The 27,232-nt window shown below is 39.2% G+C and overlaps 1 protein-coding gene across 4 annotated transcripts in view; it reads right to left on the reverse strand.

The window, feature by feature from the left end:
* The window catches only part of UNC5C (unc-5 netrin receptor C), a 490,092-nt gene that overhangs the window by 33,422 nt on the left and 429,438 nt on the right, over nt 1–27,232 (reverse strand). For 2 of the 4 annotated variants that reach the window (XM_040328051.1, XM_040328059.1), the window contains 4 exons: nt 23,916–23,981; nt 11,798–11,989; nt 6,740–7,084; nt 3,399–3,486 (listed from right to left, as the gene is read on the reverse strand). In XM_040328051.1, the coding sequence (XP_040183985.1) occupies nt 3,399–3,486; nt 6,740–7,084; nt 11,798–11,989; nt 23,916–23,981 (691 nt within the window). The remainder of the gene's footprint in view (nt 1–3,398; nt 3,487–6,739; nt 7,085–11,797; nt 11,990–23,915; nt 23,982–27,232) is intronic. The other 2 variants (XM_040328065.1, XM_040328072.1) reach the window with 1 other exon arrangement.

Below are 27,232 nucleotides of genomic sequence, written 5' to 3' on the forward strand. Positions count from 1 at the left end.
GTAGGTAAATTGTCTGGCAGCCAAGACTTTGTTGTTTTATTTGGGTCGGGGCTAGTGAATCAGGGAGGCTGGTATGACTCATAGACAGCGTCTCTAAGACCTCTCCCTACTTCTATAAACTGGTAGAAGATTCTAGAAGAATCGGAGTGGAGGTGAGAAGGAGCTGCTTGGAGTATTTAGAGGGCCCTGACCAATCCCCAATAGTTGGACTGGCAGGGGTCAGCCCAGCTGGTGGCAATGAAGTTTTGGTGGAAGCTGGAGATAGAGTTTTAGGCTGTCAGTGGCCATTGAGGGAGCCCGTAGTCTGGGTCTTGTTCTACAAGCAAGATTGTGCTGGAGGTAACAGGATAAATGTATATACAAGTTTTGTCCCTGAAAAATTATTTGCTGATCAAGTGGGCGTCCCATAATTCCCTCAACCCCATCCAAGTTCAATTCCCCTAATACAATACAAAAACAATGCTGCAAGCACTGAGTCTCCAGCGGGTGGTGAAATACTCTGTCTAGCTGTGCAGGGTGGGAGATACTGTACATTCATTCACCAACTACACCTATATTCTTCATTATACTTGAACTCTAACTAACCTTTGTGTGTTGTCTAAGCACTTATGCCGCCTACACACGATCGGTCAAACCGATGAGAATGGTCTGATGGACCGTTTTCATCGGTTAACCGATGAAGCTGACTGATGGTCAGTCGTGCCTACACACCATCGGTGAAAAAAATGATCGTGTCAGAACGCGGTGACATAAAACACAACGATGTGCTAAAGAAAACGAAGCTCAATGCTTCCAAGCATGCATCAACTTGATTCTGAGCATGCCTGGATTTTTAACCGATGGACGTGCCTACAAACAATCGGTTTTGTTCTATCGGTTAGGTATCCATCGGTTAAATTTTAAACAAGATTGCTTTTTTTTAACCTATGGATAAATAACCGATGGGGCCCACACACGATTGGTTTGGTCCGATGAAAACGGTCCATCAGACCGTTCTTATCAGTTTGACCGATCGTGTGTATGCGGCATAAGACTTTCCCCCAGTACCTGAAGCCTGAGATTATTAGACCTGCATTCAACGACACATGCAGGAAGACTGCAGCTTTGACATTATTACTTATTTCTGCTTTTTCTCTCATCTAAGAAATGTCATCCCAATTTAAGGGCCGGATTCAGAAAGAAATGCCTATCTTTAGGCGAGCGTAGCGTATTCCAGATACACTACGCCGCCGTAACTTAGAGCGGCAGGTCCCGTATTCACAAAGAACTTGCGATCTAAGTTACGGCGGCGTAGTGTAAATGGGCTGGCGTAAGCCCGCCTAATTCAAACTAGGCTGGTAGTGGGCGTGTTGTATGTTAATGACTCGTGACCCCACGTAAATGACGTGCTTAGCGAACGGCGCATGCTCAGTATCACGCCCGCTCAATGCTTAGTCGACGTGAACGTAACCTACGCACAGCCCCATTCACGGACGACTTACGCAACTGATGTAAAACCTGTAAAATTCTACGCTGTTCCGACGTCCATACTTAACATTGGCTGCACCTCATATAGCAGGGGTAACTTTACGCCAGTCAGACGCCTTACGTAAATGACGTATATTGATACGCCGGGCGCAACTACGTTTGTGAATCTGCGTATCTTACTCATTTGCATATTTTTTAATGGGAACGCCGAATGCGTTCAGCGTAACTATGCGACCACGATACGCCGGCGTAAGCAAGTTACGTCGGTCGGCTGAAGCCATGTTTTCAGGCGTATCTAGCTTTGTGAATCGGCGTAAAGATGCGACAGCGCACATTTTAAATTACGGCGGCGTATCTGGAGATACGCTGCTGTATCTCCTTTCTCAATCCGGCCCTAAATGTTTAACTTGAGTGCTGCAAATAATAGAGATGTAATATAAAAGAATATTGCAAGTAACTAACATATCCCAATTTAAAATAAACATACCAAACTAAATGTCATTTTTCATTATGCTTTACTATTGAAAATATTTAAAACTTTTATTTTTTATTGGAAGACATGCTTTAATCCACAAGTACATTGTGTCAATGACTGTGAAGGTGACCTATGGGGTAAATTAATTGAGAACATTTCCTTTCTCATGCTCCTCAGTTCCCATGGACACCTTACGCTACAAATCTTTATTACTCTATGTATAATCTTTCCAATTATATGTACAGACTCTGTAATGTACTCCTTGTTTGTATTATCTATTGAGTAAATGACTAGAGCTTTAATATGAAAGACTAAATGTGTCATGCCCCGTACACACGATCGGACATTCCGACTCCTGACGGAATGTTGGCTCAAACTTGTGTTCCATACACACGGTCACACAAATCTTGTCTGAAATTCCGACCGTCAAGAACGCGGTGACATACAAGACGTACGATGAGCCAAGATCAATGAAGTTCAATAGGCAGTTCGGATCTTCTACTTGATTCTGAGCATGCATGTTTTTTTGCACGTCGGAATTGCATACAGATGAACTAAATTTCCGATAGGAACCTTTTCCGTCGGAAAAATAGAGAACCTGCTCTCAATCTTTTGCTGGTGGAAATTCTGACAGAAAATGTTGGATGGAGCATGCACACAATCTGAATTTCCAACCAAAAGCTCACATCCAACTTTTTTGGACGGAAAATCCGATCGTGTGTACAGGGCATAAGAGAACGAAAGATTTTGAGTTTAGTTGTCACCAGATAAAAAATAAAGTGCACAATCTTTTAATAAAAATACCATTCTATTGGAAACTGTTTAAGATTAAAATGTACTCTTAACTTCCCGTTGTGTCTACAAGAAGACAGGAAAATAAAGAGAAATCTCCACAATGAGAACAAGAAATGTGATTCGGTTTACTGTAACTATCCTTGCTTTATCAAAAACTAAAGCTGAGCTCCATCCAACCTTTATTCCACCCATCCTTCTAATTGAGTTAAGAAAAAAACTAATCTAAAAGCCTCATATACTCGCAAAAAAACAATGGTCTAAAGCTGAACTCGGTCCTGAAACCTCTATCCTCTCAGAGGAGGAGGGTCCTTACTCTGGGGGGCTACATCACTTCCTGAGTGATGTGGAAACTTCCTATTGGCTGCCCAGCGGTGGGGATCATAAAGACAACAGCAATGTGATAATGTGCCCCAGCAGTGGATTAACTGTCATCACTATATCATACAGTATATAAATTAAAATAGTCACTGTATATATATATATATATATATATATATATATATATATATATATATATATATATATATATATATATATAAAAGAGACAAAAATACTTTGTTCTGTGCTTTAAATCAGAAGAGGGTATTGTTTCTCTTTGAGCGACAATTGACCACCAATGTCGTTGTGTAAGAGTAAGCAGATGTTAAACACAGACAGTTACCTCATGTTCTCCTTTCTGTGAACAGTGACATACATTTCATACACTCTTCCCTGAGGTACTGCCCCAGCAGGAATCAGCAAGCTCACGCCTAAAGAATATGAAGATGAAAAAAACAAACAAACAAAAAAATCAATTAAATAATAGGAGATAATACTTGTAAAAGGAAGACAGGCAATTCATGTTTCAAGCTTGCATTTATGTTTTCATAAAAATAATTCATTTTACAGGCCAGTGTTGGATTCCTCAAAGTCCTCAAAGCCAATATGAGATATGTTGCCATGGCGATTGAAGCTCTACTTATGGCTCTCAAAAGCAAAATAATTGGTATGAGGTGAAATGGTAGGAAAAGACTGAAAGACTGTTTTATTTATTTTTCTTTTTTAGAAAAACAAACATTTAATCATATGTATTAGGGAAATACACAATAGAAATCTGGAAGTAATGCAAGTCCAATTTCTGAGTAATATTCATTCCAGATGGAAAGAGAAAAATGTGCTGTATTTTAGACTACTTGTACAATCAAAGCTCTAATGTGAACATTATACAACTTTGTGCTATGGAACTGTGCAAACCACAGAAAGCCTTGAATGGATTACATACTATGTAGGTCAACGACAGTTATACCAGCACAAAAAGGATGGATACACGCAACTGAAAGTAAAGGTTTGTATTTGTTTAATTAGTATTCATAATGTTTCTAGTTCGCAGTAAATGGAAAGAGCATTTGTGAAGTGTATGTAAATCCTAACAATGAACTTCTCTTATTTGTTCTATTTGGTCTGGTAAAGTATACCATTGGAAGCATTTTGTTATATCTGTTTGATAGAAACTAATGTAGTTGACATTTTTTTTTTCACTGTCCCTAAGTAGGGAAAAGAAAATATGGACAGCCACACTCCAAAAAACCTTGATGGTTGTCTTTATTTAAAAAAAGGAAAAAGGAAAAATGCACTACAAGTCACAGCACACAACACGGGAGTAAAACAACTGACGCGTTTTGCACTATAAATTAATGCTTAATCAAGTTATGATTAAGCACTAATTTATATTGTGAAACGCGTCAGTGGTTTTACTCCTGTGTTGTGAGCTGTGACTTGTAGTGCATTTTTCCTTTTTTAAATAAAGACAACCATCAAGGTTTTTTGGAGTGCGGCTGTCCATATTTTCTTTTTCCATTTGTTGCCTTGTGCATTGCCAGCACCCTTGATCTTCTGAGACCATACTGATCATCCTAACACAATCCACCAGGAGCAGTAACTTTCTTTTTTCCCTAAGTAGCGACCCAGACAAGAGAAATATTAACTACTGGCTGTTTGGGACTGAAATGCAAGAAAACAGTTGCACTTGTCAGAAAATTGAGAGCTGCCTTGCATTCTCTGCACACTTAGGCCCCCTTCATATGGGATTGATCCACTTTGCTCAGCAGGGGATTCATCCACTGATCCCCAGCTGGGCAGAGCAGAGGAGGCAGAGGACAGGTCCGTATCTGCCCAGTTTATGCAGAGTGGACATGAACTGAGTCCGCTATGCTCTATGGGTGGTCGGGTGTAAATGGATCAGCTGTCTGTTTACACATGACTACCTCTGATCTGACTACACAAAAGAAGACAGATCCTCTTCTCTTTCTTTTTAGTGGACCAGAACGGATCAGAGATAGGCGGATGTAAATGGATACAAGTCAGTTTACACTTGCCAGTTTATAGGAAAATTTGGACCATCCAATGAGGTTCACCTGAAAAACTGACAGGCAGCCCTGATCAGATTGCCCACTTAAAAGGGGCCCACATCTTGTATTAACTCAACTATAGCCTTTATGTTATAGAGATCTGGGAGTGAGATTAGTTGAGCAGTATAACAAAAGACACCGGGCAGTGCTGGCACCTCTCAGTCTACCGAAATACTCAAAACAATACAAAGAAAGAGAAAAAGAATACATTTTTATAGAAGAAGTGTGAAGGTGTAAAGAAATAAACAAAATGATTTTATCTAATAGAAACTCATTTCGTTAAAGGGTATATTTTTACGCTGGTGCAATGCTTTACAAGCTCCTGCAACAAGAAATAATAAATGCATTAAATTTTTTTTACCTGAACAAAATGTGTAGTTCACTTTTTTTAAAAAGTGAACTTATTCTTTAAAAATGTTCTTCACTATCCATGAGTAAGATAGGCAAGATAAACATTGACTACTAGCTGCTGGGGACCAAAGGCCAAATAGTAACTAAAAAAAGGCTGCAGGTTGGGCACTAGGGCACCAAACCTTCCTTATAAAGTGGAACTTTACACTGCCAGTTGCAGTTTTTTTATTTATTTTTTTGGTGGAGGGCGAGTACCGTTTTTTGATGATACCCACTTTCTCTTCCTCTATCTTCACCTAGGTGAGGATGATGTTGCAAACCTCTAGGAGGTTGCAGGATTAATTTCCCTCTATTATGTGATCTCATGTATGCACAATGGGAGCTGGCTGTGATTCATTAGGAAGTCACAGCCAGCTTCCAAATCCAAGATAGTCGGGCCATGGACCTGCAGCTGTGAGGAGGATCAGCTGCAGGGAGACAAAATTAAAATCCACAACTGTTTTTTTGTAGCTGTATTTGTATTCCGTATTTGTAGTTGCTGACTTTTAATTGTGGTGACTTGGTGAAGTTCTTCTTTAATATCTTCTAAAATGAGTGAAAGGTAGAAAACTCAGATGGAAAAATATCAAGGCACCATCCCCTAGTCATTAAGCAATACAAGAGGATATATGTTTCCAGTGAACCAATCAAGACACACTTGGAAATGGGGATTTCATTGTGCCAACACAGCACCATATATTTTTAGGAAAATATAATTGTATTCATACACTTTAAAGTGCAAATAAAAAAATCTCCACTACCAGTAAACAATTTACAAAATGATGTGCAAATTTTAAAACACAGTGGACCATTTAATATTTTCCTTCTTTGTCCTTGAGTAAGAAACAAGACATGGTAAATATTGACTATGGGCTTCTGAGGATCGAGGGCCACACAGTAACTACTAAAAAGCTGTATGTTGGGCATTAGGGCTCTAAACCTATCCTCTTAACTAGAATTTTGCTCAGTTTGTTGCCAGCAGCCCATTGATGGAATTTCCAATTTCTCTTTAGCCTAACAAAGGGAATTGAGTGATTTTCCTTCACGTCCTTATTTTTTAAACACTTGCCAAATAGTCAGGGATAAGGAGAATTATTCTAAACAGGCAGAGTTTTGACCATCCCATTCTAAAAAACACATTTTTGGCCAAACACATAAACCACCCCCATTATTTTCATCCCAGCCCTGTTATACCATATATGTCAATTTATGTTCAAATACATACCTGAATTGGGTATGATCAGGTGTCCACCCAGTGAGTTAAATGTTCCAAAAGCAGTGCAGGATGGATCTGTCTGCCTTGCTAGGCTCTGGTTCTTTGTGTTTAGAGTGTCATTTTCCAGTAAAGACTGAGTAATTTGAGGAGAAAGTTTTGATGAATAATCCGAAAGATCATCTTGAGGCGTTACGGCACCAGATGAATTGTACACTTTAATTTTCAAATTGGGAAGAGGGTCGAGGAGAGGTGAATTAGTCATTGGTATCTTATCAGATACATCGTGGAGGGCATACACAGGTCCTCTGTACATTGCCGCTGCTGATGTTAGGTCTGGAGGAATTGCCAGGAGATCTATAAACAAGTCATTATTATGATCATTAGATGAAGAAAATGCAGCATTTTTCTTGGATTCATACAAACACAAACATCTGATTTGTTGCTATGGACAATACTTTCAATAGATATTTTTTTGTGGTGTGAGTATAGCATCCCCATGAAGTTTGATAGGTTATTTCCTTAAAGTGGGACAACATCTAAAATTATACAAATTGGCAGCAAGCATCTTTTTATTGCAGGTGCTACATCTATTCTACAATAAGACACACATAAGCTCCTTTCACACTTGTGGCTGTGTCTACCGCTTTTTGTGGTGGATTGCTTTTAAGAAAACTGTGAAAGGAGGTTTGCAAGCATTCAGGAGGCAATATTTTGACTTCTGATCTCAGCATTTTTTGGCCTTTTTACCAAACAGCAATTTTATTATGTGGGACCACACTACAACTGCAAGCATGGCCCTCTTTACTTATATGAGAGAGTTTAACAGGTGGCGATTTCTGTCAAACTCTGCATGTAGTGCTAAAATTGCTGCATCCAATTGTTCCCATCCAAGCGCTGCCAGGTCTGCTTGTAGGTAGATGTTTGGGGAAGAGCAGTAACAATGTGGATTAACCACCTGTTTTTATCACCCCCCAGTGGGTCCTAACCTGCCTGATCACAGTCTACTAATAAATGTACACTGAGCGGCACATGCACCGCTAAGGATGCATTCCCAGAAAACTCCAGTTGTGCCAGAATGAATGACATCATCCCCCACTGGCCAATTTGGAGGCTGAAAAATTCTGAAATAGCCTTAGAAGAAGATGACATCAGCCGGTAAGATAAGAAACCATCATTAAGCTGGAAGGTGAGTATTTTGTGCAATTTAGCTTAGCTTTAAGACTGAACTCAAAACAGTACCCAGGTTGCAGGACTAAAAGCAAATTAAACTTTGCAGACATTCACGTATGCTTACAGTGAACATGCTAACTGGAGGTAAGGGCAGACTAAGAAAAGGTATGAGCACATCAGCATGCTGTTTCCCCTTTGTCTGTCTAAAGGTTAGCTTTTGGCTGTCCATAAATTGGGGCAAATGTCTCTCAAACAATTGGGGGTCAGGCACTGACTTTTAATTTATAATCCTCTGTCAATTTTAACGTTGGCAGTAACTATAAAACAGGGACTTTTAGGGAGTATATATACTCTTTTTCAAACGGCAGCTAGATATAAATCCACTAGTGAATATTTTTGGGCGGTGGAGTAGGGATCTAGAAACACTTATCGACGAGGAGTGGGAACACACATTGAAGAATTTATTTAAAGTATCCCTTTCATCTTCATAGTGCTTAACTTAGTTATTTATCATTCATAGATCCCATTATACCAATTTAAAGCTATACTCTTGGGGTAAAGTAGATACACCAAACTGCCCAAGGTGCATTACTGATACAGGTACACTTATACATATGCTGTGGCGATGTCCTAAACTGCTACTGGAAGGGTGTATTTGATATTTTAAATCTGTTATGCTTTTTTTTTTGTTTAATCTCTTCTTTATTAAATGTTTTCTTTACATATAACATTTAACATGCCTTGACACTTAAAAGGCAGCTTGATACTACCTTCCTTTACTATATGGTGTTATGCTTTACACAGATTCCTTTTGATCCTAAAATGACATTGCTAGGGATCATATCAAAAGGCACCCTGCCAGCAGAAAATGCATGTGATGTGGTTGAGAACTATGTATATGGCTCGTAAAATTATATTACCAAAATGGATATCAAAATACCAAAATACCCACCAAGATGGGTTAGAGCAATTAATAAAAATCTATGATGTGAGGAATTGACATATAAACATAGGAGGAGTTCTAAAAAAAACAAAAACAAATGTGGCATTGGTGGTTAGCCTCCAATCTGTTTGAACATTTAGTTGAGTGAAACAATGATACTGTCAGAAGAGGGAGATAAGTATATATATCCCATTAAGGAGCATTAATGAGATTAAGGGCCTTGAGTAAAGATTGAAGCGTAGTCTGGTAGGCAGAAACACGGAAGTGTGTGGTATTTTCTTTTGTTTTTTTTGAAGTGTGTATGGGTGGGGTTATTTGTGGGAAATGTTTTTATGTTTTTTGTTTTGTCGTATTGTGAAAAAACAAATAAAAATTCTATGATTGAAAAAAAGTAATTGGGGAGAAGCACAAAACAGATAAAGAAAAAAATTCGGGAGAATAGAGTACAACAGCAGGGGATAATCCCAACTCCAATGCTGGTAGAGCAGAGATAAATCTGTACCATGATTATAGCGGTTCCCTTATGTATGGCCAGTGTTATGCTGTCTGCTTATTTGTCTGCTCCAGTCTCATTTCCATTATCATGTGTACTGTTTATGCAGGTAATGCAGGTGTCATGTCTTATGTTATGTCTTATGTTTTCTCTTTCACTAACGCTCATGTTTTTCCAGTATCCTAATTTGTAAGTAAACAGCACATGGATAAATGCAATAGGCAGTCATCAGATATTGCACAAGAGGGAAATCCATCAAGCAGATTTAGTGCTTGCTGCTCAGAGTATTTTACCGTACTTCCTGTGAAAAGCTATTATGTGATGAGGAAATTTAGTTTGTCATTTAAATCTTTCACAAATGAAGCATGTCACATGCAAACATGTTCTCTGCATAATCACGTGCACTTATATGACAGCACCTGTAAATGGCATGCATACTTATTTGAGCTAATCTAAGGCACGTGAAGATTATTTGCTTCACGTACAAAGAAAGAAAGAAGGCGTTGTAATGGTGTGTGCCTGCTTTCTGTGAATACAACATATCCATACAAAATATCGAAGTGTAGTTGAAAGAAATAAAAAATCATATTCAGATTGCAGGACCAAGTGATGGCTCTGTCAGCTGTGGGAAAAATCTAGCTGTCAAATCTGACAAAACTAGAGTCAATTCAGTGACACATCGCAACAACACAGCATGGTGGCTTTAGACAACACCAATAATTTGCACAAACAATCTTTTCAAAAGCTTCTGCATGGCCTACTTCAGAGCTAAAACTGGCACGTTAGCCGGAGACTGGCAGTTATAATTTCCATGTAGCCAAATGCAGTATATGGTATAAATATTTTATGTATTTTGATGCTGCTGTTGCTGCAAAATCATTTTAAAGTGTATTTCCACTTTTGCAGCCAAATTGGGATAACACCTACTTTATATTTGTTAAAAGTTCCTATTCACATAACATAGCTTTAAAAATAGTTAAAAAATGCAGCTTACTTTTTTGTTCTAGCACTCTAAAATCCCACTTAGTTCTCTTTGTTTATAAGGGAGCTGCTCAGCTTTGTTTTCCTGTCTGTACTGTGCAGGCTAATCTTAAAGGAGTTCTAAAGGCATAACGTTTTTTTATCTTAATGCATTCTATGCATTAAGATAAAAAACATTCTGTGTGTAGTAACCCCCCAGGACCCCCCAATTACCTACCTGAGTTCCTTCTCTCTCCAGCAATGTCTACGTCTCCTTAGCCATCCAGTACAGCAATCCCCTTAGCCATCCAGTACACTCCTTCTGATTGACTGAGACAGAGCAACGGCGCTATTGGCTTCTGTGTCAAACAAAGTCAGTCAGCCAATCAGGGGAGAAAGGGGGCAGGACCAGGTCAGGGCTCTGTATCTGAATAGATACACAGAGCTCTTACTCGGTTTGGGTAACAACCTGTAACAAGCTTCTGGCTGAGGGAACTCAAAGGAGTCCCCCTGCATCCCGCCCACCCTCTGCTGCACATATATTGTATTTTTTTATTTTATTTCGTTTTCGGACAGCCCCCCCCCCAGTCTCCATCATTTGCCTAGGAAAATTATGTCAGTGCCCCCAGTGCCTCCTGGGATATATGATGTGCATATCTCAGGAGTCACTGGGAGCCACGCACATCCACCCATTCACCAACGGGGGAGGGAGCGGGCGTGGCGGAGCATCAAAGGTAGGCTCCGCTAGAACCCAGAAGAGCCAACGTAGCCTCCAGATGATGTCACAGATGAGCATGGAGGCAAGCGCTAGACCCAGCAGTGGCAGCAGGACAATGCTGGATCGTCTATGTGGGTGAGTATCTGAAGTGTGGCCAGTTCAGCATGAGGTAAGCGGGGGAACAAAAAAATAATATGGGGAAGGAGAAATTCCTCTTTAAGCATATGAGAACAAGTGAAAGTGAGACCAGAAATATTTACTAGTGATTAATTGGTGTTAAACAACAATGGGAAAAAAGGGGATGAGTACCCCTTATCTGTATGTTATTCATTGGTGTTAAACAACGATGGGGAAAAAAAGGGGTTGAGTACTCCTTATCTGTATGTTATTTGTATGAGCCAGCTGCACCAAAAAAAAAAACCTTTACATTGGTAGCATTGCCAGTGTTTGGGATAATATGATTGTACTCAAATAGTTTAATTACAATGTTATTAGGGAATTAATATGTGCAGTCAAATAGTTGTTACTTTAGGGGAATACAGCCCAAGAATACTGAATAAAGTGCCACGGACCCACTCTATAACCCTATTAGCAACATAAAATGTATAATATGATCTCATAATACATTCTACAACACAAGCATAACATTTGAACACATTTCTTATTTGATTTAGCTACAGGTTGTACTGTAATGGCAATACTGCTACAGTGTTATGACTCACAGAGCCATGATGGCATTAATTCTTGCCATTGTCCATCATTCATTTATAATGTTCGACTCACCTTGTCTTGCAGCTTTAATGTTGACAGCCTGGAACCCGCCATTTAGTGCAGAAGTGTCAATGATGTCAGACTCAAAACCGCGATGGTTCTTCCGATAGACAAACAAAGCAATGATGACTGAGATGGCCAGGCAAACGATGACAGCAATGACAATCCCAACATACAGGGCTACGTTGTCTGAGCTTGGAGCAGCTAAAAAGATATAGCGGAATGTCTATGAGTTACAGGAGGGAAACTATGTGTACTTTCCAATAAATTGTGAGCACCAATGTTTCATAAAAAACACACCTTTATCTTAACAATAGAGAACCATATTTTTACTTGCTTCTACTTTCACTACTTTTACTTGATTTAAAATATTACATAATTTTTGCATTTTCCAAACTGAAAGAGCAGCTCCAATCATTCCATTAAATCAAGACCTATCTTTATTTAAAGTAGGGAGTTAAATACAATAATCGTTATACTTTATAGATTCAAAGCTATAATAAGTATACTTGTTGGACAAGTCACTTTTAACATCAAGCTGGCTAATAGGCTTTGGATAAATTAACCTGATTTTTAACAGGGTATCCCACAGACCCACCTACCTGATAAAATCTGAAGTTTTCTTAAACCAACTTTCTATAATACCATAATATTAAAACTTAAATGCTAATGTTAAATGTAGGATAATAACATTCACTTAAAGATGTGATCGTAGTGAAGTTGGATTGTCTTGCCTTTTTGATACTGACGGGGACAGATAAAAAATAACAACATAATTCTTAACTCGTTATAACTCACTCTTTAGTTAGTGGTGCCTTATGCGATTTGCCTACATTGCTTATTATGGTTCTAGATGCAAGATATTCATGGTGGGCAACAACATTTGCCTACATTGCTTATTATGGTTCTAGATGCAAGATAGTCATGGTGGGCAACAACATTTCCCTACATTGCTTATTATGGTTCTAGATGCAAGATAGTCATGGTGGGCAACAACATTTGCCTACATTGCTTATTGTGGTTCTAGATACAAAATAGTCATGGTGGGCAACAAAATGCGACTTTTTTTGTCATAATAAATGTGAAAAAAGCCCTTTTTGAAAAAAATATTTTAGTCTGTCTACACACAATTTCAGGTACTTTTAGTTCAAATGCACAAACAGCAATACAAGCTACTAAAAACAAGTTTTATCAATATGAACTTACCAAAAGCATATGTGGTAGGCTGTTTAGATCTATTCAGTTATTTTTGCAATTCCAGGCTGGTTTAATTTGACTTAAATAGCTGTTTTGATCAGCATTTGTCTTTTTGGGACCCAAACGTTTTACAGAGTCATACATGAAGATTAAAAAAATGTTGGAGTTGTGTGACCACTTCTCCTTTTCATCTTCTACATTATGGGGTTATTTATTAAGTACAGATAGACTGTTCACTTTGCAAGGAAAGATACACTTTGCTAGGGAATTTTCTCAGAGCCTAGTTAATCGAGTGGAGCTCATCATCCAATCATGTCCGAGCAAAAGTTGTAGTTTTATTTTGGTGTTGTGTGATTGGGTATTCTTTGCAAAGTGACATTTTACCATGTTCATTAAAGCCTGGGGAAAATTCCCCCTGCAAGGTGCAAATTCCTTTTCTAAGTCTATCTGCCTTAAATAAATCAACCCCATTGTGTCTGTCATTGGTGGCTTTGGCTAATGCCTAGTACACATGGGCCGAATTTCAGGAGACAGTTCAATAAAAACCGGCCGACATTTGGCCTCTGTGTATGTCAGTCGGTCTGACAAAAGCCAACCATTTTCCCGTCTTCTGTTGGACAAACATGCTGGAAGACCAGCAGCAGACTGTCTCCGATCAGCACTCTCAGCCAATAGCTGAGAGCACTGTTCGAACTGTTCTGGTGGAGAGGCTGTCCCCCTGTCAGAACACAACAGATCAGTGGGGGTAATACCTGTACTAACGTTGGATCGTTAGTACCGTGGCTCTGACTGGAGCTGTCAGATTTTTTTGCTTTCAACCCACTGGCTTGCATGAAAAAAAAAACTATTAGGCCCCTTTCAAATGGGCCCCTCTGCTAATCAAGTGGAATCTGCTTGCTTAGCGGTGGGATCTCTCCGCTGATACCTGCTGAGTAGGTGGATGACTGGTCCATGTCTGGTACGCTATGCACAGTCCTGCTCGCCTCTATGGGGCAATCGGATGGAAATGCCCATCCGTTTCTGTCCAATGTCATCCGATTTGCCGGACAGAAGGAGAAAAAAGGACACTATACGTCTGTTTTTGGCGGACAGGATCGGATCATATGGTGGCCGATGAAACCCGCTGTTTCATAGGGGACAATGCACGGTCTGATCAGGTCCGCCTGAAAAACTGACAGGCGGACATGATCGGACAGCCCATGTGAAAGGGGCCTTAGTGTGTACCAGGCTTAACCCAGTTGAGGCAAGAAGATTTTTCTGAATGTCTTGCACTTTAGATAAGCTAGTGTGCATATGCAAGCCCTTCCAGCACCACAGTATGAGAGACCTAAGCTAGAGATCTGAACAGCATTTCCGTTAAAAACTGCCAAAATGTTTTTAACTGTACCTAGATGATGTCAGCTTCATTGAGCCACATACAAAAAAAAACAATATTCAGTTACACAACATGTGTAATTCATGTGTATTTAGGCATATTCAGGGATCAACGGGACATCTGTACAGCTTGTTTCAGGCTGCTACAGATTTAAGCATAGAATCTAAGATCTGGTTGCTATAGCCAACTACCCTAATTTTCAATAAACATGTTTTCATTAAAAGGAAACTTTGATATATGTTTATTTATCATTTAACTATAACATCATTTTGATATCAGCATATATAGTCATACATAAATGGTACCCTGAAACATACAAATCAATATATATATATATATATATATATATATATATATATATATATATATATATATATATATATATATATATATATATATATATTTTTTTAATCTGCATTTCACTAACAATGCAGTTTAAATTTGGTTGATCTAGCTCAAAGCATGGCTCAAACAATCATAAATGTGAGCAATAATTTTGAAGAGGATAAAAACATACGACACAAGTAGCACTAATGAATGCATTGTGCAATAGGGAACAGGAGTAGATGGCCGGTGCTTAGTGAAAGGCATTTCAATAGCATTTATGGCTGTTTTATGGCCATCCCTTGGAGAATTTTATGAGAGGGCTCTTACTCTACACTGCATATCCTTCCAAATCTAATTCACTAGAAATGGCAGCTGGCTCTTTCTACATCCATGTGTTGATACATTTAAAAGCATTCCCTAAACTGTATCTGGCATGATATTGTTTATTTCTGTTGGACGGCTATCCCTGCCGTGAGATTTGAAGACCAGACTATTGATAAGCCAGGAATATGAACTGGCCTACCACAGCTAGCAGCTGTACGAACCAAGGTTTTGAAGCTGCATGCTGAATACAGTAGATTAAATACAAACAAAAGGGGAAATTATCACAAATTTCGTTTTCAAAACATTGAAAAAAAGACATTATACAGTAATTCACATTCCAACAGTTAAATTACTGACATTAGTGTTAAGCAAAAAAAAATATTGCCTGCCTGCATTGTTTAATAATGTAGCTTGTGTATTTGAAAGACAAAAAAATCTCTAAAGTAAAAATACCACTTTTATTAATGGATTTTTCCACTCTATTTGTGCAGGTCCTTGGGCACGGTGACAAATATTCTCCATTGAGGATAAACAAACAGATTAAGGTACATCCCAGTCAAAGTTGAAAACTAAGCCTTGAGATGCATACAGAATGCACAGCTTACTTATGTACATTTATTTTTCATCAGGACATGATTGTAGTGTGACAAATAAGCCAAATCCATTTGAGAACCCCTGTTTGTGATACAGGGGTGCCATTGTCAAACATATGCTGCTTGGTGTCTCTCCTATACAGATGAGTAAGTCAAAAGTCTTTATAAGTCCAAATATAAAATGCCACCTGCCATAAGAACATTAAAGTGTTTGTTACCCCAACACTGATATCTGCCTTCTGGATCATGTGCTTGTATGAGAAAGTATTCTTTTCTCTTTGTTTTGCTTCCTTTATGTGAAATCCCTGGTGATCCTTATAGTCCCCTTGCTTTCCTATTAAAAACTGACCACACTCAGGAGGAGAGCACATCATGGCCAGTTCTATAGCTGTGCTGGAAACTCAGTGTGCTCTCCTCTAATGATTAGACTTGTCCTGACACGCCCCCCCCTCCCCGCACAGCCATTCACTAGGAAGTTCAGTGTGCTGCTGCTTTTCATTTCCCCAGCTCTTATGCAGCTGAGATCAGAGGGAACGTGATCACTTATGAAAAAATGGGGAAAAGGGTATTTATAATGTTTTTTTTTATCTCTATACAAAAAAAAAAATATGTTGCCTTTACTATAATTTCTATTTTAAACTGAATGGGTTGTTTTACAAGGTGATCTATTAGATTCACTTTAACCTTGCACCAGAAAACTGAACTTTTTAAGTGGTTGCAAAGTCAGCAGTTCTATGCATTAAGATAAAACACCTTCTTTGTGCAGCAGCCCCCCTCAGCCCCCCTAATACTTACCTGAGCCGTATTCATCCAGCGCTGTTGCAGTAGACTGGACTCTCCCTGCTCATTGTCTGAGTGGCACCATTAGCTCCCGCTGCTGTCAATCAAAGTCAGTGAGCCAATGAGGAGAGAGAGGGGGCGGGGTCGAACCACGGCTCTGTGTCTGATTGAACACACAGAGTGGCAGCTTGGCACGCTCCCACAGCAAGCAAGCTGCTTGCTGTGGGGGGGAGAAAACATGAGGGAGGGACCAGGCATGCTGGCGAGGGACCTGAGAAGAGGAGGATAGGGGCTGCTCAGTGCAAAACCAACTGCACAGAGCAGGTAAGTATAACATGTTTGTTATTTTTAAATTAAAAAGCATAGACTTAAATATCACTTTAAGTTAATTGACACACACCAATGCTTCTAAACTTGGTTTGGGCTTCTAATCTTCAAAAACCTCTGGCTACAAAGGTGTATAAGTGGGTCTTTCTCACTAAGAGATGCAATGCCCATGTGTTTGAGTCTTTCATTGACACATTTTGTAGAACTAAAACATCTTTACATTAGATTGTTAGTTTTTAGAGACAGTAAGACTCTTAGGCCCCTTTCACACGGAGCAGTGGAGGTGCGGTGATGGTATAGTGGCGCGATTTTTAGCGCCATTATACCATTGTATTTACAGCGATATTCGACCGCGAGCGGTGTGGTTTTAATCCCCGCTAGCGGCTGAAAAAGGGTTATTACCTCTACAGAGGCGCATTGTGGGTGGTATCACCACGGTTTCCCATTGATTTCAATGGGAAAGGAGTGGTATACACCCCGCTCCTATACGGCTCCAAAGATGCGGCTAGCAGGACTTTTGTAGCGGTCCTGCTAGCGCACTGCTTCAGTGTGAAAGCCTTCGGGCTTTCACATTGAAGCCTGCAGGGCACGATTTTTTCAGGCGGTATAGAAGCACTATTTTTAGCGCTGAACCGCCTGAAAAACGTGTCAGTGTGAAAGAGGTTTTAAGTCAGTGTTTCCCAACTCCAGTCCTCAAGGCACACCAACAGGTCATGTTTTCAGGATTTCCCTCAGATGAAATGGCTGTGGTAATTACTAAGGCAGTGAAACTGATCAAATCACCTGTGCAAAATAATGGAAAGCCTGAAAACATGACCTGTTGGTGTGCCTTGAGGACTGGAGTTGGGAAACACTGGTCTAAGTAATATCATAGCTTTTTAGTTATCACTGAATCTGCAATATACTTCAATTGAACAATGTCTCTGTTCAGAAAACTGATTTCCCTTCACTGCCTTTTATGTTGCCCTATATATATGGATGGCCTCTTGCTAAGGTGCTGACTTTTTTTTAGTGTGCATAGGAAAGTTTGCTTGATAATCGGGTTTTAATGCATACAAGGTCTTCCTAGGCAAAGTTCACAAGATTACAATGATTTAACCATAGTCTAGAGGCAGAAAGCAGAAAAGTATACTCATAGTTCATGACTTTTTTTATTTATGCCTTTGCAGATTTTTTTCTTGCTGCAAGTAATTTACAGTATAATATATGAAACTGGAAGGCTTGTTTCACTTAACAGACTTGGCCCTCCACACCCTAAAGTCAGTTTGATAACACTATAGATGACAGGGAAAGATGAGTTCTGTTTTATATTTGTTGAAAGCTAATAAAAACAGCTAGAAGCTTTACAGTTTCCATTCTGTACTTAACTTAGTCTGTGTTTACAGAAACAGTAAGACATTCTACTTCTGTGGAGAGCATACCCTGCCGAACTTGAGGTTGAGTAACAAATCTGTTAAAAATCCTACAGCAGCTTTATAGTCATGTATTACTATTGCAGTTATTGTTTAAAAAAAGAGATCTTGAATGCTATCCATTATAATGCACATCCACCATCCACAATATTGTGTGCGGATTACCACATATCCACACAATTCTACTGACTATAGGCCATTTTCTCTCTCTCTCTTCTCTCAACACTTTTTTCGGTAAGGACCGATACACATATTGTAGGTATAGATATGATTAGAAATTGCAGCAAATGCAGAAGGCAAAGAATTGTGAATGAAAATGTTTTTTTTTTCAACTAAAAATCTAATTTATATGGTATCAAATGTGTAGTGCGGGGATAGGAAAGCATGGAATCTATGTGAAAAACATGGAAACGATCACCAGGGGGCAGCACATTTTTTTTTAAAGAGAGATAATCTAGCAAGGTCCCAATAAAAAGTAAGGGACGTTTGGAAAGTTCAAGGGTCTGTAGTAAGTAACACAGAGTTCAGGGGTCAATAGTAACACAGAGTCAAGGGTATCAATAGTATGGAATGCAGGAGCTGTGGTGGCTCAACGCGATTGGCACTGCGCTGACAAGCCATTCACCTCTGCAGCTAGAGGTTCGGATCCCGGTCTCGGCTTCATGTGAATTGAGTTTGGTGGTCTCAGCCCGGCTCCCGGTGGGTGTGCTATGCAAGGTAAGCCTGTGCTTAGTACGCCCACCCCCCTCCCACAAAAACCACCACACCTACACACGCACTCTAAATTGGGTTAACACACTCACATTGACCACGCGGTCTCTAAAAGAGAGGCGAAGGACTAATGGGGCTGGTTGAGCGGGCTAATCCTCTCACTCCCTTATAGGGAGTCCCTCTGCCCCGTTGGGCTTCAAAGCGGAGCAGGTAGGGCGGGCTGTGTGGGAGGACCCCCTCACACACCCGCCATTGCCACCCGGGGCATGGAGAAAGGTGGCAGATTGCCTCTGGGGGAGGCCTGCCTACTCCCAACTCCTGCAGTCCGGCTCCTCTCTCGAGTACACGCACAAAAATACACTAAAAAAAAAAAAAAAAAAAAAAAAAAAAAAAAAAAAATAGTATGGAATGCAGAGTTGAGAGGTCAATAATAAATAACACAGAGTGCAAGGGTCAGAAGTATGTCACGCAGAGTGCAGGGGTTTGTAGTGAGTAACTCAGAGTGTAGGGTAACGCAGAGTTCAAAGATTAGTAGTTTGTTGAGCATATTGCAAAGGTCAGGAGAAAGGCAGTGTTCAGAGAACAGTATTAAAGCGGGAGTTCACCCATTTATTTATTTTTTTCTCTTTTCCCCTTAGATTCCTGCTCGTTTTGTCTAGGGGAATCGGCTAGTTGTTTCAAAATATGAGCAGTACTTACCCGTTTTCGAGATGCATCTTCTCCGTCGCTTCCGGGTATGGGTCTTCGGGAGCGGGCGTTCCTTCTTGATTGACAGTCTTCCGAGAGGCTTCCGACGGTCGCATCCATCGCGTCACTAGTAGCCGAAAGAAGCCGAACGTCGGTGCGGCTCTATACTGCGCCTGCGCACCGACGTTCGGCTTCTTTCGGAAAATCGTGACGCGATGGATGCGACCGTCGGAAGCCTCTCGGAAGACTGTCAATCAAAATAGGAACGCCCAGTCCCGCAGCCCATACCCGGAAGCGACGGAGAAGATGCATCTCGTAAACCGTAAGTACTGCTCATATTTTAAAACAACTAGCCGATTCCCCTAGACAAAACGAGCATCAATCTAAGGGGAAAAAGTATATTGTAGGGGTGAACCTCCGCTTTAAGTATCGCAGAGTACAGAGGTCAGTATTAGGTAATATAGAGTTCAGCGCTTGGTAATATTTAAAGCTGAGTGCAAGGGTCAGTAGAAGGTAATACAGAGTTCAGAGGTCACTAGTAGGTAACAAAGCGTTCAGGAGTCAATAGTATTTCAGAGCTACAGCGTCAGTATTAAATAATGCATAAATCAGAGGACAGTAATAAGTAATATACAGAACTTAAGTCAGGACTAAGTAATGAAGAGTTCAGAGGTCAGTAGTATGCAATACACAGTGCAGGGGTCAGGAACGAGCAACATAGAGTTCAGAGGTCAGGAATGAGTAAAGCAGATGTCAGCAGTGCATAATGCTGGGTGAAGGAGTGAAAATTTAGTAACACAAAGTTCAGAAGTCAGTAGTAAGTAATGCAGTGTAGAGGTCAGTAATAGTTAACAGAGAGTGAGGAAAATCCACCCAGATCAGATTTTGGAAACATAGTGGGTTCAGTTGTGATCTACCCATCAAATGCCCATGATTGCCAAGTAGATCTGAATTGGAGGGTTGCCATAGCCTGATGTAGTGAATGTCTGCAGCGTGTAGCAAGTGTAAATTCAGTTAATAGAAAAGCACTGATGGACATTAATGTTCAGAAAAATTAACATTAAACCTTAATTAAATAAATGTGGTAGATGTTACTAATACCTATAAGTTCTATTTGAAAATGGAAATTTAACTGTACAGTGAGTGGCAGAAAAAAATTAATTAATCTGTTAAATAAACATGTGTGCTCTTTATAGTTATGGCAAAAGATATGATGTAGCTCTGGTGGCAAATGATCAGCACACTGACTGTTCAATGCTTTATAGTTACCGTATGTCCTTAAAGTGGAACTTCACACTCTCAGTCAACACTATTTTTAATTGTTATGCTGCTAGCATTGGTAAATATATAGGAAAGTATATCATATTTACTTGTTTTAATCTTTTTTTTTTACATTTCTTTTGCCTAGGAAAATGATGTCATACATCCCAGGACTCTTCATAAGGGGAGAATGGGTTTTCTTAGCTAAGCACACCCACCTGCCTACATGCCTAATCTCAGGGCAGATGAATTCCAAGAAGTAAGTGCTACATGAATCATCTGCCCTTACTCAAGATAGCCACAGCCAAAAATGCTATAGAATGTTTTTTAACATGATTTATTAGCAGAATTAAGCATGGAGACATGGATGGATAGGGGAGTTTGCTTTAAATATTAAATTATTGAAAGAAAAAATATATTTTTTTTTACTTTTTTTTTACATCCTGTTGTTAGAGCAGTTCAGTGTCACCATAGTGACAGAAATGTTTTGAACTGTCACGAATAGATTTCATTCAAAAATGCTGTGATTGGCCTGCTGCTATCACATGGTGCTGTGATTGACCAGGTACCATGTGATAGATGTGGGCCAATCACAGCATCAAAATTCTAAGCACAGCAGTTATGAATGAAACACATTCATAACAGTTGTGCTTACATGTTGATCAATTGTTTGCATAGCGATCACGTAATACCCTTGCCGCTTTGAATAACGGGAGCCGCAATCCGCTGTATCTGGTGGACATTGTGGTTGTGGAAACCGTGCACCAGTGTGCCAGGTGATGTAAAAGTTCCTAGGTTCCTTATTTATTTAAAAAAATAGCATTTATTAAATTTTTATGTATTTATGTAATTTTTTTATTTGTAATATTTGTGATGAATTTGTATGATTTTAGGTTATACCTTAAAAGATCACAAGATTCCAGAATTTTAAATATAAAAATAATAATTCAATAAAAACATTATTTGTTTTATTTATATTGTTATTTTAAATAATTTTTCATTTGTATAATGGCCGGTATAATGTCCCATGAAATTAATAGCTCCTAGAGATCGCATCCTTGTTTTTTATTATCTTAAGTGTTTATATTTATAAAGTACCACAAGATGGCATTGTGAGTAATGGCCTATATTATTAATTGGAACAGATACCTACTGTATGTCTTTACCCATCTTGAGTATATTTAAGGATGTGGTGACTGGCATCGCTTCCGTGCCCCTGATATGTGATGAAACGAGCAGGGCAAAGCCAGAAGTGACATCACCAGGCAATTCTAAAAATTGTGTATGGAAGGTTTTACACTATGTAAGCGTGGTGTTCTACCTTTCTACTTTTTGCTGACCATCCATTCAGGGATATTCCTTTACATCTGTGAGGTGCTGTCCATTTATTCCCATGTACTGACTATAGATTGATAGATATTGATTGCGTTGATTGACTTATCATTCACTGAGAGTCACATTTGATCTAGTAAATGCAAATGCTTGGAGATGTGGTTTGAGCACTGGGTGGATCACGTATGAATATTTTGAACATTGAGGCCCGGATTCACAAAAGAGTTACGACGGCGTATCTCCAGATACGCCGTCATAACTCCGAATGCGGGCCGTCGCAACTCGGCGCCTGATTCATACTCCTCACAGTTGCCTAGATACGAGTGGTGTAAGTCTCCTACGCCGTCGTATCTTAGGGTGCATATTTATGCTGGCCGCTAGGTGGCGCTTCCATAGATTTCCGCGTGTAATATGAAAATTAGCTAGATACGCCGATTCACGAACGTACGTGCGCCCGGCGTATCAAGATACGTCGTTTACGTAAGACATACGCCGGCGTAAAGTTACCCCTCATAAAGCAGGGGTAAGTCATGTTAGGTATGGACGTCGGAAATGTACGAACAGCGTCGTATTTTACATTGTTTGCGTAAGTCGTCCGTGAATGGGGCTGGACGTAGGTTAGGCATTGAGCGGGTGCAATTTACTTTGAAAATTCGACGTGATTCTGAGCATGCGCGCACATGCGCCATTCGTAAAAACTTCATTTACATGGGGTCATGATTAGTTTACATAAAACACGCCCACCTCTTCCTCATTTGATTTAGGCGCGCTTACGCCGGCACATTTACGCTACGCCGCCGTAACTTAGGACGCAAGTGCTTTGTGAATACTGCACTTGCCTCTCTAAGTTGCGGTGGCGTAGCGTAACTACAATATGCTACGCCCGCTTAAAGTTACGCCGCCCTACGTGAATCTGGGCCATAGTGTTTAATTTGTATGAATAATCTTCACTGGTGCAACAAATATTTTGGGACGCATTTCTCTGGTGTATGAACTTTTTAGTTATTTCTGCACATTGATTATTTATTATTTATGTTGTTTTGAGTTCACAGCTCAAGCATGTTGTGTTATATTATTTGGCGTGCAGGTACATCACCTGGCCTGTAGCTGCATTCAGTTTTACTGTGGAAGTGGTTATTAGGCTTCCAACTAAAAACAGGATTTACATTTTTTGGAGGAAGAAATAAAATATCATTAAAGCCTAACAGAAGTCACAGTCATAGGTACTTCAAAAGAATTAACTTTCATAGTACCATCACCACTAGCTCCAGTTATGGAAGTTGAACAGTGTGTCTAAATATGAATGTGCAGTTTGATAGGCACCGGATTTTGGATGGGTTGCTTAATGCATTCCATAATCCTAAAGACCTGGTCAGATCCGTATCTGATTTTTTCGGTAATAAAAGTCTTATGAGGATACTTGTGATGTGGGTGTTGCTGTTACTTAGCTATACCAGCAACAGCACTGGAGTGGTAGGATAAATGTTTTTAATCTGCTAAGACAAAAAAAAATTATTGTAAGGAATTTACAAGCAAAAATCCGTTAAAAATCAAAACATACAGCAGTAAAAGGCTGTGTAAAAATAAAAAAAAGAATAAGACTTAAATTATTATAAAAATAAATACAAAAAAAGCAAATATAGGAAACAATGCATTACAGAGCTGATCTGTGTTTTTTCAGCAAAATCAGATTTTTTTTTGTTTACCAGGTGCAGACATTAAATATAACTTGGAGTTAGGCAAAGAATACCAACAGAGAAATAAAACAATGTATATCAAGAACAAAAATAAACGTTACAACTTACAAGGATTTCCAATTTCTTTTTCTGTTTTCTGCTCATGGGTTCTGGGTGAAAGAGGGTAAATTGGGCCTTAAAAAGAAAACAAATAAGAAACAAAACAAAAAAAAAAAAGAAAAAGAAGAGGAAACAAAAATCAAATAAATGAAATGAACAAATGTAAAATAATAAAAATAATCGTGGGTATAAATATGGTGTAATTAAAGGTAAGCAGGGATTAGAGATTGCAGACACTATGCAAGCTAAATACTGCACTGGTAGTGTCTGCTTCTCTGAAGTTATTAAGCAAGCAGATTGAAGTGCAGAGCCATTTTTTTTAAACTCACTCGCTGTGGAAAGCCTAAATACTTTCGACTGTGGAACATAAGCGTTAATGGATCTATTTTATTTAGGATGTCAAAGGCTTTTTTATGCTTGCCATATGCCTGAGTGGTAATAAATGTGTTCAGTTTCACTATGTAGATGGAGTTTTGGTTGAATACCATTTGAGAAAGTGTCATACGGCATTGTTTATGGCTTCTTGTTGTAGCAAATCTATTGGGAGTTTTGTGAGCACATTCATCCATATGAATGGAAATCAACGATCACAGCATACACTTTCATTTTACTACAGCTAGGTAATAGCAATACAAGCAATAGTTATTTTTGACAATTCAATATAAGCTTACTTGAAAAATCTCCTTTCATGTTGTGAGTGCTGCCTGTCTGCTTGCTATCTCTTTCCCTCAACTTCTGTGGTTCCCTGTATGCTTTGCAGCTTCCCCTCTGCCTCTTTTGGTTTTCTTAGTACCGGTAACTACTACCTATGGCACCTTTCTGCCTGTAGGCAGAGTAATCCCTGCACTGACTCCTTAAAGGAGTTCACCTTTTCGGACAGAATTTTACTTTCTATAATAAATAGAATCATTTTGTAATATCATTTCAGACCCGATCATCCCAATGTTATCTCTCATCTACCTGATCTACAGAAGCTTTGACATTTCATGTTTCTGTCTGAGTTTTTAAAACAATCTTTTTGCTTGCATCACTTCCTGTTGCTTATCTCCCATCATTCACTGTGTTGTTGCATCACAGAAAAGGGTGTCAAAGGGCATTTATTACCAGTCTTGACCATACCTTCCTTATTACTATACCATCACCTCTTGTTTTATTTCCACCCACTTTTCTACTTCTTCCCTTAAGGTGACCATACACATTACAATAGGATTGTACAAGCTCCTTTAGATTTCTCATCAGCAAAGTAGTACAAGGGTCTACCCCGATTTGATACAAATTAAATAGGTTGTTCAGGGGAGTCTTCCTATTCCATCGTTCTGGTAAATCTAAAGAAAATTGCACAGTGATTGTACAGAGAATGTACAATCTCCTTTAGATTTACCAAAAACTATATAAAAGGAGAAAGCACCTATCTATCCAATAACTCTGTATCCAGTCAGGCAGGCCCTTGCACTACATAGTTGATGGTAGATATAAAGGAGATTGTACAGATTGTATATTGTATGGTGATCTTTAGAGAATCCATGACATACTTCTCCTGTTTTCAATACTAAAGCTCTATCCACATAGGCTGTTATCTGATTGCTCAGCTCCTGCACACTCTGCTAAATAAATGAAGACTACAAGTAAGGTAAACTTGCCTGTGTATTTTGTGAGAACAATATTCACTGATTGCATTGGTAAAATGTGCATCTGAGGAGGTGGGTGATAGTGAGTTGCTGGAAGGGGGAGAACAGATGCAGGATGGGTGCTAATGATGTCAGCTGGTGAACTCCTTTTCATGTCATGTCTGAAGACAGGGGTAGGCAACCTCGGTCCTCCAGCTGTGGTGAAATTACAAATCCCATCATGCCTCTGCCTCTAGGAGTCGTGCCTTGGAATGTCAGGGCATTGCAATGTCTCATGGGACTTGTAGTTTCAAAACAGCTGGATGCCTGAGGTTGTTTACCCCATCCTAAGGTGTTTCCAGGAAGTAATGGTGACATTTAGAAAAAACTTAGCCTTTAAATGCCTCCTCTCAACAACTCTGTTTTTCAGAACGCAGGCTCTGTGACATACATGGCACAGCAGTGCATACTCACAGGTTATAGTGCATGCCACAGAATTCAAGGAGCTAATACGTGGAATTCTTTAAAATGTACATTTTCTCACTTAAAGATTGTTCAGATTAATAATCATAGGCTAGAAATAATTGATTGATGTGCTCAGCACATTTGTAAAGTTCATGTGCGCTTTATAAATGAGCCTTTTTTTAAAGCAGTGGTTTGTTCATGGCAAGGCCATACTGCTGATTGTTTAAAATGGACCTCTTAGTCACCGTAAAGTCATGAATTCAATATCTTTTACTTTATAACCTGTTTTGGAAAGATGACAGCTAAAATCCTACAACTTAAGTACCTTACAATCAATCCTATATTTATCCATGGATAAACCTAAAACATACAAAATCTATCAGTATTCATTACACAACTGCAAAGAAAGCCCCATGTAGTTTCCAGTTGTTTGATTTCTAGGTCCAGCTGAAAATCATTTTATAATATTAAGATGGTTTTTCATGAACAGAAATAGAGCTTGTTGCTAGATAACAGATATATCCGTTCATCTCAGCTTAAGGCTAAGCATGATTATACCATTATTAAAGGTGTCGGGCTCTTTTCTGCCGCTGTAAAAATATATGTTTAATCATCAAAGGAGCACATGTGGTGTGCACATCCATAATTAATCCCTGCATAATAATTAAATGATAATTAAGACAGGCAAGTGCCTTAATCACACACATGAACAAAATAATCTAATCGGGAGAGTATTGAGATTTTTGACAATTCCTTTGCGATCTTTTTATCAAATTCATGAACTAGCTAGGACAAGGTTGTCATCTTGAAACTAGCAGAAGTATGACAAACTAACAGCTAATTGATTTGTGCTAATTAAATAAAAAAAGTAGCAGCTGGCCTTCCTGTGATAATGAAGTTAGGGAACATGTTGCCACACTGCATTCCAGCAGCAGGTAATAGGGATCCACTTTATGCATTATACTCATCAGAAAAATCACACTGTATCATTTGATATACACAGTGCCAATGTATTGAAATTGTACATTACTGTATTTCTGAACCCATTCCACACTATAGAAAACTATATACAATTGATTCTAGCAGTCATATGTGTAGGAAAAACTGTATAGAGATCTCTCGTATTTATGTAACTCCGCAGCTAATTGGTTTTCAACAAAAGTTTGTTCAGTTTTGTGCCCCCTTGATTTTAAAAATTACTTGCTATTGAACTTAATGGACATTTGGCTTTTTTCAACTTAACTAGCTATGACA

The sequence above is a fragment of the Rana temporaria genome, chromosome 1 (genome assembly GCF_905171775.1).
Source record: "Rana temporaria chromosome 1, aRanTem1.1, whole genome shotgun sequence".
NCBI lineage: Eukaryota > Metazoa > Chordata > Amphibia > Anura > Ranidae > Rana > Rana temporaria.